Below are 20,427 nucleotides of genomic sequence, written 5' to 3' on the forward strand. Positions count from 1 at the left end.
TGGACATCACTATAGCTACAAAGAAAATGGGAGTGTTCAAACTACATAGACAGGATACAATCAAGCTTTGGAAAGGAATCATAGCTAGAGGCCAGGGTGTAAGAGAATGGCTGCTTACAATAGATACTAAAGGATGGTTCCTGCTCAGGTGTGGATCTTCTTGGGAAAGGGTCTAATACAATAGGGAGACTACCTAAAACAAAGAGGGTCCTTAGCATATGCTTATCTCACCCAACTAGGATTGCCAATCCCCTGAGGGTCCCCCACTCAATTTGAAACTGCTAATCTGGGATTCCCTTCAGGGTAGATTCCATGGGAACAGGGAACAAGTACAAGCTTTGGGGTCTCCAATCTACAAGCTAGTCCTGAAAATTGGGGTTCATCAGATCTCACTAGGTAACAAGTTTAGGATTCCTAGATTCCATGTTGACACTATCTACTCAAAAATTTTTGAGAATTAATAATTGCTTTGTGGTAAGCTAAAAATGTGAGTTTTAAAATTAATATTAAATAACTAAATATTATATTTTATAAAGTTTTATGAATAATAACTAAAACAAAAGAACAGCCTGACTTCAGCCTGGTAACAGGTCCAAGAGAGGAAAAAGGAGGAGTTACAGCCACTTAAATACAATCACACAAAATGTGAGGACACAGGAAAAGGGAATTATGGGGAAAACTAACAGACTTCTGGGGGATGAAGTCCAAAGGCTCAAAATCTCCATTTATACACTGTTTAAACTGTTCCCAACTTATGGCAGTGTCAGAGCTCCTCCTAGACTTGAAGTATTTGTTTCCACAAAAAATCACAAAACCTTCAAATCTTCCTGGGACTGGAAGAATCAGGAGGTTATTATTATACCTACTTAATAGATGAGGAAACTGAAACTGACTCTCCCAGAATTACATAGCTAGTAAGTGTCTGAAGCACTTTTTGAACCTGGGTCATTCTAATTCCAAATCCAGCACTCTGTCCACTGCATTACCTAGGTAAACCATTTGCCAAAGGAGATGCTTGTATGTAGCCCTCTCAACATAAATTGTATCCTCTTCACCAGATGTGGTAATGTTGAAAAATTTATAATTTCCACAAGGCTCTAGATTGGTCCAGGTCCTGCTCTTTAAGGAAAATTGCCTTGGCATTTAAGAATTAATCATTCCATTACTTTGGACATATTATATGTAGCATATCCAAGAAATGTTTAGAGGGAGATTATGGTTATAAGCTATGTCTGGGAGCCAAGAATAATTTTGATAATGAAAAGACTTTGAATAAATATGGAGCATGAAAAATGACCTTTGATCAATAGTCAAGGTTGAAGGTACTGAAAAAAATAAGGACAGTAGTAATAATATCAATTGGTGGAACCCTGAATGAGACTAATCATGACATAAAATCTTTTGAACTTTTCAATTTTTTTAAAGTTGCTGAATGTTTTTATTCCCTTTGCCCTAGAAATCTTTAGGCCATATTTCCCAAGGAAGCCAAGAGAGAAAAAAGTCCCCATAATTGCCAAAATATTAATTGCAGGACTTTAGTGGTAGGAAACCCCACCCCATTCTCCCCCCCCAAATAAAAGCTAGAAACAAAGTGTATGTCTATTCATTCGAGAAAAGCTGAACAAATTGTGAAATGTGTATGTATTAGAATATTGTGTCATGAGAAATAACAAACATATTTTTCACTTTTAATATTTAATATTAGCATTAAGGACTTTACTATATGTCAAACAGACACTGTGCCAAGTGATTTAAAATATTATTTCATTTAATCCTCACAACAACCTTGGGAGGTAGAAGCTATTACCATGCCTACTTTACAGATGAGGCAGACAGTGATTGAGTGATTGGCCATATTGCAACTAGAAAATGTCTGAAGTCGGATTTGAACTCAGGCCTTTCCTGATTCCATGTCCAGAGTCCTGTGCACTCTGGCACAACCTAGCTGCTTCTGGCAGTCAATTATGTTGAATTAAGAAAATCATGGGAGAATGTATATGAAATGATGAAGTGATAATGTGAGCAGTACCAGAAGAGCATTTTATACAATGAAAACAATAATGAAAAGAATAATAGAACAAAAGCAAATGCTTCATAATGACCTGTTTTTATTCTAGAGAACAGATGGTAAAATATGCCTTCTCACTTTGTTTTAGCAGCAACTTGGGGAAATTTAAGTGCAGAGTGCCACAAATTCTTTCAGAAATGGTTGCTGTGTCAGTAATACTGAATTAACATGTGTCTCTTTGTTAAAAGAGAAATGCTTTGGGGGAAACGTGTACATTTAATGCTTACCCCATTCAATTCATTTTACTTGTATCAGTCCAAAGTTCCAGATTGTCAATATATTTTTAGATCTAGACTCTGTAGTTAGTTATCACTCCCACATTTCCAGTCATCTGCAAATTTGATGAATATATCATCTTTGACTTTATCAAAGATATTGATCACATTTTTAAACTATTAATGATCAAGGACTGATCTCTCAAACTCTCTACTAAAGAGTTCCTTTCAAGTTAACATCAAATCACTAAAGTATATTCCTTAGGTATGACTATCCAACCAACCCACCTCCTTCCAACTTTTCCATCTGAACAGAGAAGGGTCTTCATCAAATTTTTTGCTAAAATCAAGGTAAACTTCATCTATGTATGCATATCAGTCTAATCAGAAGTGCGCAGATAAATATTTTCAAGCAACTCTTCCTTCAGAAAAAAAAGCACAACACTACTAGATTTACCCTGCGTTGCTAACATTTTTCTCCATCACTTATTAAAGTCTAAACAACTAACAAAACAATAAATCGAGCCTTTGCAACTCACATGGAAATTTTAACAATGGATTGAACTAGCTGCAGCACAGCCCTGAATGCTTTGATACTTTGAAGGATCTGTGACTTCCCCAAATGCAAATTGCACCCAACTGTACTTTTTAGCTTTGGTTAACTTTTAAATAGCTTGTGCGTGACACTGTATACTCAATCCCATGTCAGGTATCACACAGTATTCTGCCATGGCACAGAGGTTGGTTTATTTTATAGATTCAGTGAGTACATACTTTTCTGGCACACAATCATGTTTCAACATACATGTTTCCATAGAACTTAACAACAGACATGAAGCCTAAGGAGATAGTCAACAAAACATGTTGCTGTAACAGAGATGGAGATGAATGGCATGGATAGGGTAATCTGTAGGCTAGTCCCTCTTGATCTGAGGGATGATCAGTTAGAAGGATCATTGTTACTTTTGATCAGCTTTCACAATCAATCTCAATTACTTAGGAGATGGGTAACAAAACATTTTGTAGCTAGGTACAGGGTTAGAGGGTAATTTAAGACAGATTAAAATTGGGATTTTCCTCAATTTCCAAGTTGCATATTTCTTGTGCTTGATTTGTTATAAACATAACAAATCAGTGGAGTGTGTCATTTCAAAGAATGATTAATTTACCTGTCATGCTTTGCCTGCAATGGGTATGGAGTGCTTAAGTGTGCCTCTGCTTGAGAGAGAAGGGAATGGTAGTGGGTTTTAGGTTTTAATTCTGTGATTCTAATATTTTGGGGTAATAATCTGGGGGGATTAAAGTGAAATATATGTGTTTGATTATTTCTCCTGTATTGGGGAGAGAACAATAATTATAGAAATTCCATTATTAAGGGAAATTAGAGGAAGAAGTCCCATGAAAGGGAGTTCAGTGGTTCCCTCATCTTTCTGAAGGTTGCTCTGCAGCCTCCATTTCCCTGACTGTGACTCTGTCAGATAGCATGGGTAAGATTGCTTTCCACATTTATTTCTATTAAATTTCTGGATGTCTCTAATTTCCATCTTTCTTCCTAAAATGCACCCACTCTTTTTGTTGTACCTAGTAAATTGTAAGCTGTTTCAAAACTGGGATTTATATTGTCCTTCACCTTTCTATACCTGGTGCCTAGTTATACTACCTTAAACATCTTAGGTGCTTTATATATTTGTTGAATTGTGTTGAATCCCAAATAAACACAAAAAAGTAAATATTTTCTATTTGAAAAATTAGCTCACAAGGTTTTGGATATTTTCCACCTAACAAGACCCTTTCTCTCTATTGTTCTAGAGGTTTGAGAATAAGTTCCTAACACTACTTACCACATTGTCAGATGAAGCCTGCTCAAATTTTGCTGTCAATGGAATAGAGAAAACAAGGTTCAGGTAAAAAAAAAGAAAACATTGTTGGCATGCTTGTCTTCGATACTACATTCTTTTCTCCATTAGAAAGAGAAAACTTTGTCCTGTCATTGATGTGCAAGGGAACAGGGAGAGTAGGAAGAAGAGGTAGATAGCAGTCCAGGAAATAGTATACAAAAAAAGACAAGAGGATGCTTCTGAATATTCCTTTTCAATAATATTTTAATGCCAGAAAATCATATTCATCATGGAACTTTGAATTTATTTTGTGATAAATTCTATGCATTACAATAAGATCTAAAAGTCTCTGGTTGGGTAAATCTTACTTGGAGCCAATAAATATTTTGTCCTTCCTCTGGTCTGGAATATTTTGAGGTTTCATAATTATTTATAATCTCAATACCAATACAGATGATGAATCTACTAAAAATGTGTATACCTTCCCAGTATACTGTGTGACTCACCTGGTAAGGAGCCTCTTCCCATTACTTAGACTGGTTCTCAAAAGCTCCCTCTTGGAAATGTTGTCATCTGCCTCTGCCCACTTAGCTGGGTGAAGCTTTGTGACTTCTTCATCAATTCCCAGAGTGTCTACTCTCATTGACCTTTGTTGTTGCCCATCCCAGAGTTGTCTCTATCTCCTGCTTAAATTTCCAACAATAAATCATTCCACACCTCTACAGATATGTAGTAGAGGAGACTCAAAGCTAAAGACTGAATTATTCAGAAGTCAGGATCTAATTGTCCCTGAGTCTGTCTAGGCAGAGGATGTGGCAAGCCTTGCAAAAGCATTATGGTGATGGTGGAGAGTGTCAACACAAACCCAAGCTCTCAAATCCATTCAGTTTTAGGAACTTCACCCACTTCCCTGCAAATCCCTATCTATAATCTGGCTATTAAAGGAATTAATCTCTACCACGCCAGCTACAAGTAACTCCCCATCTCAGCCTCCTAAAAAGAGACAAAGATTATCTTCCCTTTTGAGACTTCAACAAATTTGTAGCTCAGTCAAAGCCCTTTGGACTTTTCATGGAAAAGGTTCTGGAGTGGTCTGCTATTTCCTTCTCCAGCTCATTTTTGAAGTAAGAAATCTGAGAAAAACAAGATGAAATTACTTGGCCAAAGTCAAGCAGCTAGTAAGTGTCTAAGGCAAGGTTTGAACTCAGGAAGTTGATGAGTTTTCCTGAGGCCAGGTCTGGCATTCTATCCACTGCTCTACTTAGCTCCCTCTAATGATTGTATTTGATTCTATAAAGTACAGATTCAAAAAGTTCCCTCAAAAGTATAGAAGAGAGGCTCTCAGCATAGGTTCCATGGCCTGGGGCCCATTCATATTAGTGTTTGGACTTCTCCAGCAACCTTCTCAACTCTTGGGTTGAAAAAGGCTCACATCGCAACCTGCTTCCTTATTCTGCTCTTCCTCCTCATCCTTCTCCAGAGAGCATCTGGCCCTAACTAGCATCATCTTAGTCCAATTTCTTGGGGGAAAGGACTCTTATAAATCATTGAAAGCTTAACTTTTATTAAGGATTACTTCTTTCCCTATAACAATGTACAAGAAGGATAAAGTGGACCTTAACTCCTGAGGAAGGGAGAATTCAACCTGCCACTTAAGAGTCCATATGAAAGAATAAAAACAATGCTGAGTGTATAAGTGGGTGAAAAATTAGGACTGTGGATCTAGAAAGCAGGAAGGGAGATGTCTCCTATGAGGAAACTAAAGCCAAGAGGATCACAAAGGGAGCGAGTGTCACACTGTAGAGTTCTGCTCAGGCCCTGCAACTTCATACTACTATTTTATAGCCCACACTGAAGTTCAGTAATTCAGATGAGCAGAATAGTAGTGATAGAGGGGCATTGAAATTTGCCTCTACTCTCTGTGTGATTTTCTGATGAATGAATGAGAACCCCAACATACAGTAACTAAGTGGTGAAAGACTTACTAAACCATGCTAGAAACAATTGTTTTATTATCTCTAAATATAAGTGTAAGCATATAATATGAATGTAAAATATATTTATATTTCTTAAATTATATATAAGATCATGTTTAATTGTATTTTATGTAAAATATATTTCTATATAACATTATAATAAATAGTAGCAAACAAATGAGAGTAGAGTTATTTATGATCTAACAAATTCATAATCTGGCTGTCTAGCTACATTGTCGAGTTTTCCCAAAAAGCACCAATAGCTGATTTAGAAGATATAGAACTAGTGGCTGAAAGCATGACCAACGTTCTCTCCGAGTGCTGTGATTCCATCATAGAGGACTGCATGGCTAATGGGGTAGGAGCAAATTATAGTAATTTCTTTAGTCTCCATGTGTTTGCATTTTCAACTAATATTTTGCATGTTAGCTAGAGAGCCAAGTGGTTTCAAATCCCTCCTCTGAATGTGTGACTCTGGGCAACTGATCAGCATGTGTAGACTGAGTTCCTCATCTGGGAATTCCCAAAGATGACCTAAACATCCTTATCTTTGTTTTTTGTAGTACCAAGGATTTGATGCCATCAACCAGTCTCCGAAATATATGTGTGTGTATGCTTATGCCACACTTTTGAGTTTAATATAAATAATTAACATTTTATCCATCACTTCATTAAGTTGAGACAAACAACAAAGTGATAAATCAAGCCCTGATTTATAGTAGTTTGTTGATCTCTCAAGTGTAAATGCTCATGTGGAAAATTAAATAGTCATCTCTCAGGAACCAGTTAGAGCTGGGACAAGAATACCCCCTCAGAGGGCTCTGCTTTAACAACCTTCCTTCACTGTGAATGGCAGGCTTCAACTGGTCAAGTGGCATGTTTTAACCTGAAGTCACCCTTGTACCCTGCCTGAGTACATGGAGGTCTCAGAGGTCTTTTAATAAATGTACTTTTTATTTCCAATGCTTCTTCTATTTTTCCTCATCCTACCCCCCATCCCCAGAGGTTTTACCTGCTGCAAACAGATTCATCGGGTAGGACTGAGAGTGAGGCTATGACCAAATCAGGATTCCATTGTAGATTAAAGATTCATAGAAGTAGGACCCTATATGACTGTATCTGAAGGTTAGATCAGATTCTGAATCCAATCAGACCCTTATACCTATATTTTTTTCAGAGACACCTTCTTGATCTGAAAATTGGTCTTAGGAAGCAGTATAATGGAAGGAATGAATGCTGGTTTTGGAGTAGGATTTGAACCTATATTACATAGGTTCAAATCCTACTTCTGTCACTTACCTCTATGATCTTGGGCAAGTCAACTAATCTTGCTGGTTCTTAATTTCCCCATATATAAAATAAAGGGTTGGGTCCAGATCACCTCTAGTGTAACTTCCTGCCCTTAATCTATGGTCTATTATTCTATGACCTCAGATTAATTATTCTTGTCCTACTGAAGAACAGAACTGATGGCTCACATTTCCTCAACAATGCTGCAAAAAAATGAATAATTGATAGAATCCTAGAACCCAAAGGGATCTTTGAAATCATCTCCTCCAACCTCCTTATTAGACAAAAAGGAAACAAAATTCCAGGAAAGATAACTGATTTGGTCATTCATGCAAAGTTAGGAGCAGATTTGATTAGGGCCCTTGACATCCCTTCCAGTGGTCTTTACACTAAGTAGAATAGTCAAACCACTTTCCCTCAGTGTCCTTCTTCCTCCCATTGCAGAAAAAATTCCTCCCATTGCAAGAAAAAAATTAATAAACACTTTTCATTTCTTTTATAGATTGCAGAATATACTGTAAGTGCTTGTGAGAGTTTATCTGGCAAGGAAAAAGAGTTCAAAAATTGTTGTGAAGAGAAAAACCGAATGAACATTTTCTTGTGCATTTATTCTATGCCAGCTGCCCAACCTAGCAAACTTTCAGATAATCCCAGTAATGAAAAAACATGCAACACAGAAAACACTAACAAAATAGAGAAGTAAGCAGATTTTAAACTTGTTTTCCTTTCAATATGAAAAATGAAGTAAAGAAATAATAAAGGAAGTAAGAGAGTAAGGAGGGAGGAAGGGAAAAGAAAAGAAGGGAGATAGGAAAGAAGGGAAGGAGGGAGGAAAGAAAAGGAGGGAAATAAAGAAGGAAGGAAGGGAGGGAGTGAGGGAAGGAGGGAGGGAAGGAGGGAGAAAAAGAGGGAGGAATGGAAGTATAAAGGGAGGGAAAGAAGGAGGGATGGAGGGAGGGAGAGGGAGGGAAAGAGGAATGGATAAAGGGAGGAAAGAAAGAAGGAAGGAAATATCTGTTGTTAATACCAAATAATGTTTTACACTTCTATCATGGTTTTCATTGAAGAGATTTAATTCAACTTCACAGACCATAATCATTAAGGACCTAAATAACAATTGGATTTCCAATTAGAAGGGAACTTCACATTAATCAGGTCTAACCCTCTCATTTTAACAGATAAGCAAACTGTGGCCCAGTGAGGCAAATGACGGGTTACAAGTAGCAAAGCAAAAGTTAGCTCAGGCTTCATGATCCAAGCTCCAAATCCTCTGGTTTTTTCCCCCCTATACCATGATTGTCTATTGAATAAAAAAAAAAATTATTTAAAATTCAACTAATCTACAGCCAATCTATTTGCATCAATATATTAAAATCTTCTTCTATTAGATGAAAGAGAATTAATAAAAGGAAGACATTATAATGAAAAAAAAAACCACACTTTTCTAGATCATCCCTTTTTAGCCTATTTGAAAGAAATAGTTAGGATGAGTTTACATGCACTAGAAAATAAAACTGAATATTAGTTCCTGAGAACTGTCCTTAAGACAGAATATCTGGATTTCAGGAATATCTGATAAAGTTCTTCATTGTAGATAATTTTCTTTGTGCATTTCTTTGTGGATAAGTCAATTAGGAACTGGTGAAATGATAGAAGAGGGACTGGACTTGAGCTTTTGTTGGTATAGGGATGCCAAGTGAGAGAAAGGTACAGGAGGATAAGGCAGTTCTACATGAAGACTTGATCAGTTGCTATAGTCTTCAGTCCCAAGAAAACTGAAAAAGACATTTTAGCTGCCCAGAGTAGAGAGGAGCTAGGCATCTTAGGAACAAGACTGACTTTTGAAGGCTGAACTTCTTAGACTGGGTAAAGAATCCAAGATATTTTAATTTCACCCCTAGAAAATCATTTTGCCCCATATATGTATCTATGTTTATATATGTGTGTGTATATATAGTATATGTATGAGCCAAATATAGTTGTATATATATAGCCAAATATACAAGTATAAAAATAACACACATACATATTACACATGCATAGTATACATTATATAAACATTGAGTATATCCAATCACAAGAATATGTCATTTTATACTATATGTATATTTTAGAAATGTGATATATGTCTAATAAACAGTCTATGATGCACATTATAACTGTTTGTTACATACGCATAATGCTTACATGTTTGATCTTGTGGCTTCTGCCCATGATTTCATTGGTATAGGAATCTTCTGCTGAGAGGACTCCTTCTTCCAATTAAAGTCATCCATTGTTGTGTAATTGTTGAGAGTACCCTGGGATGCAGAGAGATCACCCCACAGACAGCATGTGTCCAAGGCTGGGCTTAAACTCAGTTCTCCTTGACTTTGATTCCAATACTTCAGTCACAGCACCATGCTACTTCTTCATCTGGATATAGTAGGTCCCATTCTCTTTTTGTTTGTGTACCCACAAACCACTGAAACTTATTCATTCAAAAGACAAGATTTATGGAGAAATGGATATTGAATTAAACTAATTTTATTTTCTGCCTTTTTGACACAAACATGCTTAATTACTTGGTTGAGTGGGCAATAATAGCCCTTGCTTTGAATCATGCTTCATTGTGAATCACTCTTCAAGAATTAAAGAAGTTTTATGACACATGTGGATCTGTGTAGTGAGAAGTATCTGTATATTGAGAAGATAGGTACATAGTGTACATGCACACACACACACACACACACACACACATACACAGCATCTTTTTGCCTCCTTTTCTCTTTACTACAGATACATCTTTGAACAGAGAAGGAAACCAAACATCCCAGAAGTATTCATCACAAGAGTACACCGCTTATGTGTGGAAGCTCTGAGTCAATGCTGCAAAAATGAGAAGCCACAGGCTTGTCTGAATTCCAGGGTGATCTTCCTTGCATTTTATTGATAACTATTGGTTATAGAAAGTGTAATATAATTCACACACACAGCTTAAAAAATAATGTCAATCAGCAACCACATTAAATATCCATTAAGTGTGTGATATATTCTGGAGGTTACAAAGATTCACTGGAGATTGTTGAAGAAGAGGAGTGGCTTGGTCAGACTTATGCTTTAGGAAGATTCAGTTTGGCAACTGAATGGAGGATGGATTGCTGAGGGCAGAGACTAAAGGCAAGAGATCAATCTAAAGTCTCTATTGCAACAGAGGCAAGAGGTGATAAGGGCCTGAATTAAGCTGATGGTTACATGAGTAGAGAGAAGGGGTTACCTGAAAGACATGTCATAATGGGGACATGCTACAATTTGGCAATAGATTAGATCTGTGGGGTGAAAGTATGGAGTCAAGGATGACAGTAAGATTAAGACTTAGATGATTGCGACTCCCTTGACAATCATAGGCAAACTCAAGTTGTACAGTGTTTTAATATAAGCACTTCCTTTCTGGAAATAATATTTTCTTATCAATGAATTGCAGAAACCATTAGCAAGAAGTGAAATTATCCCATTCTTAGCCAAGGGAGAAGAACTCTGTGATGATTACTCTCAACTTACTCTTACTGAATTCAAAAAAAGGTAAAGTACATATTTCAGTTAATGCTTTGGGAGATCACTGAGATCACATTTCTTTCTAAGTAGTCTGAATTTCTTGTTCTAGTAAAGTTATGAACACAAAGGAAAGTGTTTGCCTAAAGCTGTTCTTGGGATGTGGAAATAGAATGTAATCCTTTTGAGAGCAGGGATTATTGTACTTTCTGCCCTTGTTTTCCTAGAACTCATCATGGTATCACTTAATTAATTAATACTTATTGACTGGTTTGTTGAAGGGCTTTAAGAATATTTAACTTGTGGTAAGTATCAAACAATCCACATAGAAGTAGATAACAGAGGCCTCCACAATGGGAAAACCATTTTATGTCTCAGGTATTTGATGGATTAGGGGCACTATTCACACAAATAGAGGTCTTCTACCTAAGAGCTTAGGGTATGGTAAGGATGGCAGACCATGAATCTATTTTCTTAGAACTGGACTAGCTAAATTTGAAAAGATCTATCCAAAGAACTTGACTGATAGGCGATGAATCATGGGACATACAACCACTCGTGAGTATCCATTAAGAAATGGAGAGATTTCAATCTGCACTGACAGAGGGAGTATTCATGCTCATCTATCCAAATAATATATTACTTGGTTGAAAGTCATGTTGAAGACCTATAATGCCTGTTACTGGGAAGTGGAGACTAGTTGATCTTTTGAGCTTAGGAGTTCTAAATTCCATTGAGCTAAGTCTATCAAGTGTCAGCTTTAAGGTCAGCACCAATAGAATGTGTGCTAGAGGGCAGGAGACCACCACATTCCCTAAGGTGGGGGGATGAATTAAACCAGATGAGAAACAGGGCAGAACAGAGCTTCCAAGCTTATGAGTAATAAAATTGGTATTGAGGAAAGAAAGAAAGAAAGAAAGAAAGAAAGAAAGAAAGAAAGAAAGAAAGAAAGAAAGAAAGAAAGAAAGAAAGAAAGAAAGAAAGAAAGAAAGAAAGAAAGAAAGAAAGAAAGAAAGAAAGAAAGAAAGAAAGAAAGAAAGAAAGAAAGAAAGAAAGAAAGAAAGAAAGAAAGAAAGAAAGAAAGAAAGAAAGAAAGAAAGAAAGAAAGAAAGAAAGAAAGAAAGAAAGAAACATTTCAGCTCAGTGAAAAGGTTGGCAGCAATGTGGAGGATGAAATGGAAGGTGGAGAGACTTTGAGGCAGAAAGAGCAATGGAGAGGCTGTCACAAAATCCAAGCAATAAATTATGAGACACAAACTCAAAGAGGTTGGCATAGAAAGTTAAGAAAAGGAATCAGATGTGATATCTGTTGTAAATGTGGAAATGACATGATTTAGCAACTGATTAGATGTATGGGGTCAGGGAGAGTGAGGAATAAAAAATAATTCTTTGGTTTATGGATTGCAAGCAGGGTAATGCTTTTGATGTAAATAAAGTTGGAAAGAGGGAAAGATTGAGGTGAATTGATGATGAGAGAGGATCACTCTATCAAGAGAGAGAATGGAAAATGTAGATTGGACTTAAGAAAAAAGACCTTGGGCAGAACCTTGGGGGTACCCATAGTTAGGTTTTGTGATATGGATGATGAGACAACAAAAAAGAAATGCAAATGAATGCAAGTAAGAAAACCAGTGTCACAAAAACCCAGAGAGAAGAGAGACTCCAGGAGGAGAGAGGAGTCAATGATGTCAAAGGCAACAGAACAATAAAAAAGAATGTGAATTAAGAAAAGGTCAGCAGATCAAGGGATTAATAAATTATTGGCCATTTGGGAGAGGGGCAGTCTCAGTCAAATGAGGAAGTCATAAATCAGATTGTAAAGGGTTGACAAGCAAATGAGGGGAGAGAGCCTGTGGAGGAAGCCATTGTAGGCTGTTTTATTTTTTCCCCAGGAATTTAATGGAGAAAGAGGAAATGAAAGAGGATGATAAATTACTCGTAGAGTCTAGTAAAGAGTTTCTTCTTTTTTAAAGAATTAGTGAAGCTTGAACATGTTTGAAAACAGTAAGAAAGGAATCAACAAATGGGGAGAGGTTGAAGATTTGAGGATGCTAATGATTAAGGATATGCTCTACTTGAGAAGACAGGGTATACATGTAGAGGGGCTGGGTATTATCAAAGAAAGAAATGCAAGAATGACAGGATGCCAAAAGTTTTGGAGATGAAGATAAAGGGAGAAAAAGGAGCTTACATGGAATAACCTCAACCATCTCAGTAGAGTCAAAGTCAAAGTTCTCAGATAATAGAGAAAATAAGTCAAAGTTCTTAGATGAGAGTACAAACGATCCTCAACATGTTGTTTTAATACAAAGAAGAGAATAGAAGGAAGTTCAGAAGGAGACACAGTCAGTTAACATTCATTTATCAATTGCCCCCTATGTGTCAAACATGATATTAAGTACTGGGCACTGTTGGTACAATCACGCCAAATCTATATATAATTATGATCCATGCTTTCATATAAAAAGCCTTTAAGTGATTTGCCTAAAGTCACAAAAATAGAATTGAATCCATGTCTCCACAGTTCAGGGTTCTACTCAGTACTGTGTGCTTCTCTTCTTACTTCTGTGTCTTCTAGAAAGAAATCCAGTATGGTTTAGAATTATTCTCAAGGGAATAAAGACATTTGAGGTTCTATTCAGTTCATTGCATCCTTAAGCTGTAAGAGTAGACTGACTATTCTTTTATATAGTAACATGTAGTGTAGATAGATATAATATATTTAGACATATCTATACACAACATATAGATATAGATATGCATATAGACACATTGCATCTATATAATATACATATAGTATATGTAAAGATATAGCATATCTATGTACTCAAAAGAATATATGTATAGGGGGCAGCTGGGTGGCTCAGTGGATTGAGAGCCAGGCCTAGAGACAGGAGGTCCTAGGTTCAAATCTGGCCTCAGACACTTCCCAGCTATGTGACGCTGGACAAGTCACTTGACCCCCATTTCCTAGCTCTTACCACTCTTCTGCCTTGGAACTAATACACAGTATAGACTCCAAGATGGAAGGCAAATATTTTTTATTTTTTAAAAAAAGAATATATGCATAGTATGTAATATACAGAGATCTATAGCATATCTATATACTATCTTCATTAGTCAGTGCTGCCATCTTACCTTGCTGCCATCAGAGGCTAAAATCCTCCCTGTTCTCCTCTACTGGCATCTTACTAGACGGTTTGCTTCGAGTGCTTTGTTGTCAGGCTCTCTACAACCTGACAGCATTTTGCCTTTCCAAATTTAGCTGACACTTCTCTTCTCCTCACATGCACCCTCTGAACTTGATATTCTTAATCTGGACTCCATAGACCTCAAAGGGATCTGCAGATAGATTTCAGGGTCAAAAAGGACTTTTACCACCCCTGCACACAACTGGAAAGAGAGTGAGACTGTCCCAGTGTGGTAGTTTTAAAAATGCAGCTTGTTCCATGTCCATAACCAATGGATAGAGATTATTCCCATCCATGTGGTAGAGGACTAAAAGATTTTTCCCAGAAACAGGTTCCTGCCCTCTCCCAAGAGTTGTTTCCATCCACATCCTCAAGGACCAAAGGACTTCTTCTCCCAGAATCAGGTTTCTGCCCTGTGCCACATGAGTGCCTTCATCTAAGTTGTTCTGGTCATGCACAAAAGCCACATTACATTTTATAATCCTTAACATACTGTCAATTGTTAGTATTATTGAAGAATTTAGTGCCATAGAATTTAAATATCGTGCATGCTTTACTTTCAGATTGATGCTGAAACTAAAATTCTTCTGGCCACGACTCATGTCTTTTGACTTCGGTATGTATGTAAAATGTAACATCAGAGATCAGAGGTATATTTCATTAACGGTCATAGAACTGTTCAGCTAGAAGGAACCATTAAGATCATATTCTAATCTAAACCTCAGAGAGACCCAGAAAGGTTACTCCTACAGTACACCCAGCTGGTTATTGACAGACCTGGGACTGCTTCATTCCTAGTTTTAGATGTAGAAGAAATAACATGGTTTAGAGCCGGAAGCTCTGACCTTTATTGGTCATGTCAGCTTACCATGTAGTAGTAGGGAGTTCAAAATTCTCATTCACTAACTAACTAATGTTTTTAAGGATGAGATTTAAATCCATTTGAATGGGATTACAGGAGAATATTTTTCTTCAGTCCAGGAGGCAACAGAATAGCTAGAATGTACAGGGGATTGATTGATTAATAAACTAAATCAGCTCTGATAAAGAACCACCAATTTCTTACCCCTGGAAAACATCCTAACCATATGAAAGTGATGCAAGAATAAATCACAAAAAGTCACTCATGAGCACATGCATCCACATATATATATATAAATATAAATATATGTATATATATTTATATATATATATAAAGTTCTGAAAATTAGACCTAAAACTTTCCTCATTGGATTCAAAGGATGGCCAAGGATAAATAATGTTCTTTTGGGGACTCATTTTATTCTTTTGTACAATTTGGGACTGTATTAGATTATCTTTAAGGTTTCTTTTAGTTCTAAATGCTGTATAACCTTATGCTACATATATGTATTTTTATGAGCTTTTGTTGTTTTTCAATCATTTACAGTCATGTCTAACTGTTCATGGCCCTCATTTAAAATTTTCTTGATGAAGCTACTAGAGTGGTTGGCTCTGAGATAAGCATGGTTAAGGGACGTGTCCAAGGTCACACAACTTGTAAGTGTCTGAGGCCAGATTTGAACACAAGAAGATGAGACTTCCTGACTTCAGATATATTCTATCCAATGTGCCACTTAGCTGCCTGTTTGTGAAATAACTTTTGTGAGAAAAAAAATATAATAGCTCAAATAAGTAATTTCTGAATAAACACAATAAATTAAATATTAATCAACCAACTAGAAAATACATTTAATAGAGAAAGAAAAGTAGACATTGGTTCCTTCCATACATGTTAGTTAAAATGAAAATTATTTTGATGGCATCCCTTTTCATGTTTCTAACTTATTACTTTGCCAGGAAAGTTGAGATCAAAAATGGTTCAGTCTTCTGGTAGATTAAATTGCTTCAAACTATTAAGCATTTAACCCCATTCTCCTACTCAAATACTTTGACATAATAAAACAAAAATGTTTTAAGGAATAAAAATAAGCTTATTATGAGAAATGCTGCTGAGACATAATAGAAATGCTATATTTATTATTTATGTACTATGATTAATATGATCTACATACGATGAGTTTGTATATTATCAATATTACTTATTATAATAAATTCCACATATAAATTTCAAAGCTGCCCATCTTGTTAACAATCCATTGACTTTGTTCTATTCATGTAAATATGTTCCAATGACCTCTTTTCTTTATCTTTTTTTTTTGGCTACCTTAACCTTAGCCCTTTCTCTCCCTACAACTCACCCCAAAATTGGAAAAAGAAAACAGAAAAACAAAATCATTGTAATAAATATGCATAATCAAACAAAATAAATCCCTTTATTAGCCACATTCAAACATGGATCTCTTTTCTGCATCTTCTGTCCACCACTTCTGGTGTGTTTTATCATTAATATTCTGGAATACTAGCTTATTATTGAATTAATCAAAGTTATTAAGTCTTTCAAAGTTGTATGTTTTTATAAAGTGATTATTATATAAAATAAATTCCCCAATTTTGTTCTTCCCTTTGAGAATTAGTTGATAAAAGTCTTCCTAAGATTCCCTGAAATCACTCTTCTCATCAGCTTTTTTTATGCTGCAATAAAATTTGATTATACTTACATACCATACTTTATTCTAGAATTCCCAGTTGATGGGCAGCCCCCCTCTTTCTAGTTCATTACTATATGAAAAAGGGTTGCTATTACAAGATAGAGGAACTCCCCAGTATTTCATATATTCTGCATGCAGCATCTCTCTACTTCTCTCAATATTTTGTTGACAATATATAGAAACACTAATTATTTTTGTGAATTATTTTGTATTCTGCAACTTGTCTGAAGATGTTCGGTTCATTTATTTCATGTCATTGCTGCTGTTTTTTTTCAAAAGTATCAGCAGTTGCCTTTTTTTCAAAAGCTGTTTTAGCTTATATTGAGACGATCATGAGTGTTTTTACATAAAAGCTTATTCTTACATTGTTTCCAATTTCTCTGTGCAGGAGAAAGATTTTTATACTGGAAGTAACAAAACAGAAAAAATGACTAATATGGAGATGATATCCAAGATAAAGAGATAGTAAAAGAGGGGGGGAAAGCAAACAGGAGACGTATCATAAGGCATACAAAAAGACAGGTATCTGCACTTGAAAAAAAGTGGAGAGGGGAGAGAATATAATCTGCTAAGTATATGCCAGTAATTTTGTCTTTAATTTATAAGGAAATTGCTTGACTTGAGCAAGAAAAAGTCATGCCAGATTAAGTTTATATTATCTTTAAAGTATTTTTAACATGCCTTGTTTTTACATTATAAAATTTCCTGATTACCCCCTCTCACCAAGAATTCTCCTCTAACAGTTAAGCAAATCAACAAATCACTGCCCATAACATCCTATATCTATAGTATTATCTGCACACACACCTCTTCTTCAGTGTTTTAAAAATGTATTACAAATATATTTTCTCTTTTTCCCACCCTCCACCCTATAGGGGAAAAAAGTGAAGAAAAACATAACAAATTATTTGTAATAAATATGCATAGTCAAATAAAAGAAATTCCCTCATTGGCTCTAAGATAGATAGATCGATTGATAGATCAATAGATAGATTGATAGATAGATAGATAGATAGATAGATAGATAGATAGATAATCAAACAAGAATGTTCCAAAATTTTCATGCACTATAAACATTGTAGTAATAGCAAAAAAATTTCTACCCAGCAATAGAAATGTTTCTTCTCATATTAAAGCTTAAAAGTGAATAATGAAATCCATGGATATGTTTGTGTACAGACAAGTGACAATTTATTATAAAACAATTAGGTTCCACATGGGGTCATTTCTCATCTTGGGTATACTCAGCCATGGTAAGTGACTACTGGGCTTCCATAAATTCACCATGAAGATATTCTGGTGCTGGCTTATAAATTACTGAACATCACTCAAATTTCCTGAGCAGAACTATCAATAAATGCACCCATTTATAACATTTTTTCTGACTTGGCATATCTTTCTTTTGTTTCATTAAGGAACAAAATGGTAAATGGACCCTGAAGACCAGAACTGAAAGGAATTTGCTAAGCTTTTGGAAGAAACAGCATCAATTTCCCTCCCCACTACACAGCATTCTCCCCAGAATCACAGAAATGTAATGGATGTGCAAATAAAAACAATTGATATGATTTGTATATCAAAGGAATATTATAAAAAGTGCTGTCATACCAATGACCCCCTGGTCTCTGAGAGATTATTATTTATTCTTTTGCTACAGAGACAATAACACAAAGGGTCCTGCCCTAAAAATACGGGTTTCCAGAGGGCAGAGATATTTTCATTTTTGCCCTTTTATCCTCAAAACCCATAAGGAGCTGGCACATAGCAGGTTCATAATAAAGGTTTGTTGATTAATTGATTTTAAAATCCCTTTCCTTTTCAGAATCTACAGTTTTTCTTGAAAATGAATTTTTAAAAACCCAAACATTTATTTTGCATGTATTATGTACCAACGTCTGTGCTTAGTCCCAAGTATTCAAATGGAAAACTAAAATCGTCTCTGTTCTCAAGGAGCTCACATTCTATTGAGGGAGACAACATGCCAAGAAGGGTTTAGATGCCAGAGGAATGGCAAGACTGAGTAGCAAGATCAGAAAGGTAGCAAAGTGGACAAGAATATGTTTTTGCCCACTGAAAAGATGTATATTTCTTTGATGAAGAAATGGAAGTACTCTGTCCATGAGGGCTTCATTGCTAGCCTAATGTACATAGGTTTTCACTGTTATACCTGTCACTGCTGCCTACTCCAACATCTCCAGCTGGATATAGAGAAGCATCTTTCACCACTATGACATTATCCATGGCCAAGCCTCTGCCATGATGCCAGTGGCCTGGGCATAAAATGTCCCAGCAGCTGACAAGGAAGAGAAAGAGCCCTTGTAACTCAAGCCTTGCCTGGGTCTCCGATAGCCATTGTCATAGCCATTATCCATCACTTAAGCCTGGATGACAACTGCCATTTGAAATGCCTACTAGGAGGCAGCTAAGTGGCTCAGTAGATAGAGAAAAGAGGTCCTGGGTTCAAATCTGACCTCAGACACTTCTGAGCTATGTGACCCTGGGCAAATCATCTAACCCCAACTGCCTAGCCTTTATCACTCTTCTGATTTGTTACCAATACTTAGTATTGATTCTCAGAAGGGAGGTAAGGGATTTTTTTAAAAGGGCTTAAAAAGGTTAAGCTTAAAAATTAATATGCAATAACTCCAAATAGTATATTTTATAAGATTTATTAATAAGATTTATAACATAATAATTATTATTAATAATAACCTTAAAAGCTAGAGTAAAAAGGGAGCTAACTCAGCCGTGGTTGAGATAGAAGAGAGAGAAAAGGGTGGAGTTTGCAAAGTTTAAAACAATAGGTATAGGACACTCCATGGATGAAGAGAAAAGGATTCTGAGAGATGAAGTCCAAGAATTCAAGATTTTCTAATTACATATTCCACCTCTGTGATTCTTTTAGGAGACCAGTCTCCCCAAAGAGATCATTTTAAACTTAACCAGCTCATAAACTTCAATAATTTGTGGATAAAAGGAAAAGAGAACAAAACCAGTGATTGCTAGGCACATTGAAAAAAAGGCAATCAAGGGTGTAGTCCCCTTAATAAGAGTATGCATATAAAATAAATGTATTCAACACTCCACAGTTCAAATCACCATATCCCAAAGTTCACTCTGGATCTTCTGGTACAGCATTTGGCCTCTGCAGGAATCTTCATGGTGCCTTCTCCAAAGAGTTCACTTTCTGGATTCTGGGAGATAGCAAGTTTCTTATCTAAAATTACTCTCAAAGGAATTTAAACTTTGCATTGAAGGTTAATAATACATCCCCCCACCCCAGGAGGATATTGACTAACACAGGGATCACTCAGGGATGCATGGCTAAGTTATGAGGTATATGAATCAACTGGCAAAAGAAAATTTAAAAATCCAAATAAAAGAGAAAAAAATAACTTGTGTATAAAATATAAAATATCAGAGTCTTATGTGTAAAAATTCTGAGTTAAGTAAAAATAAACCTATAACAAGTCCTTGAATCAGGACCTGATTAAAGTGATTTATTTAATTATGCACTTACTCAATCAGTAACCAAGACTATAGAAAATTTGCAACACTTTGAAAGACAGAAAAGGGGACTAGATTTCAGCAGGAAATTCAAGATAGCATTCTCTGGTCTGATTTTACCTTTTCTCTCAAGGATACTGGAGCTAGGATGGCAGCCAAAATGAGGTGCTTGGTAGAATATGGTTTGGGAAGACCTGACTCTGACATATGTCATATATGTCAAAACAGTGGCAACCTTGAA

At 36.0% G+C, this 20,427-nt stretch overlaps 1 protein-coding gene across 1 annotated transcript in view; it reads left to right on the forward strand.

Moving 5' to 3' along the window:
- LOC100023313 (vitamin D-binding protein-like) overlaps positions 1 to 18,393 on the forward strand; it is a 52,227-nt gene extending 33,834 nt beyond the window's left edge. The window contains exons 5-11 of the mRNA XM_056803350.1: positions 4,093 to 4,187; positions 6,326 to 6,455; positions 7,890 to 8,086; positions 10,166 to 10,295; positions 10,851 to 10,948; positions 14,673 to 14,725; positions 18,095 to 18,393. Of these exons, the coding sequence (XP_056659328.1) occupies positions 4,093 to 4,187; positions 6,326 to 6,455; positions 7,890 to 8,086; positions 10,166 to 10,295; positions 10,851 to 10,948; positions 14,673 to 14,725; positions 18,095 to 18,108 (717 nt within the window). The 3' untranslated portion in view covers positions 18,109 to 18,393. The remainder of the gene's footprint in view (positions 1 to 4,092; positions 4,188 to 6,325; positions 6,456 to 7,889; positions 8,087 to 10,165; positions 10,296 to 10,850; positions 10,949 to 14,672; positions 14,726 to 18,094) is intronic.
- The last annotated feature ends 2,034 nt before the right edge of the window (positions 18,394 to 20,427 follow it).

Source organism: Monodelphis domestica, chromosome 6 (assembly GCF_027887165.1).
Source record: "Monodelphis domestica isolate mMonDom1 chromosome 6, mMonDom1.pri, whole genome shotgun sequence".
Lineage (NCBI taxonomy): Eukaryota > Metazoa > Chordata > Mammalia > Didelphimorphia > Didelphidae > Monodelphis > Monodelphis domestica.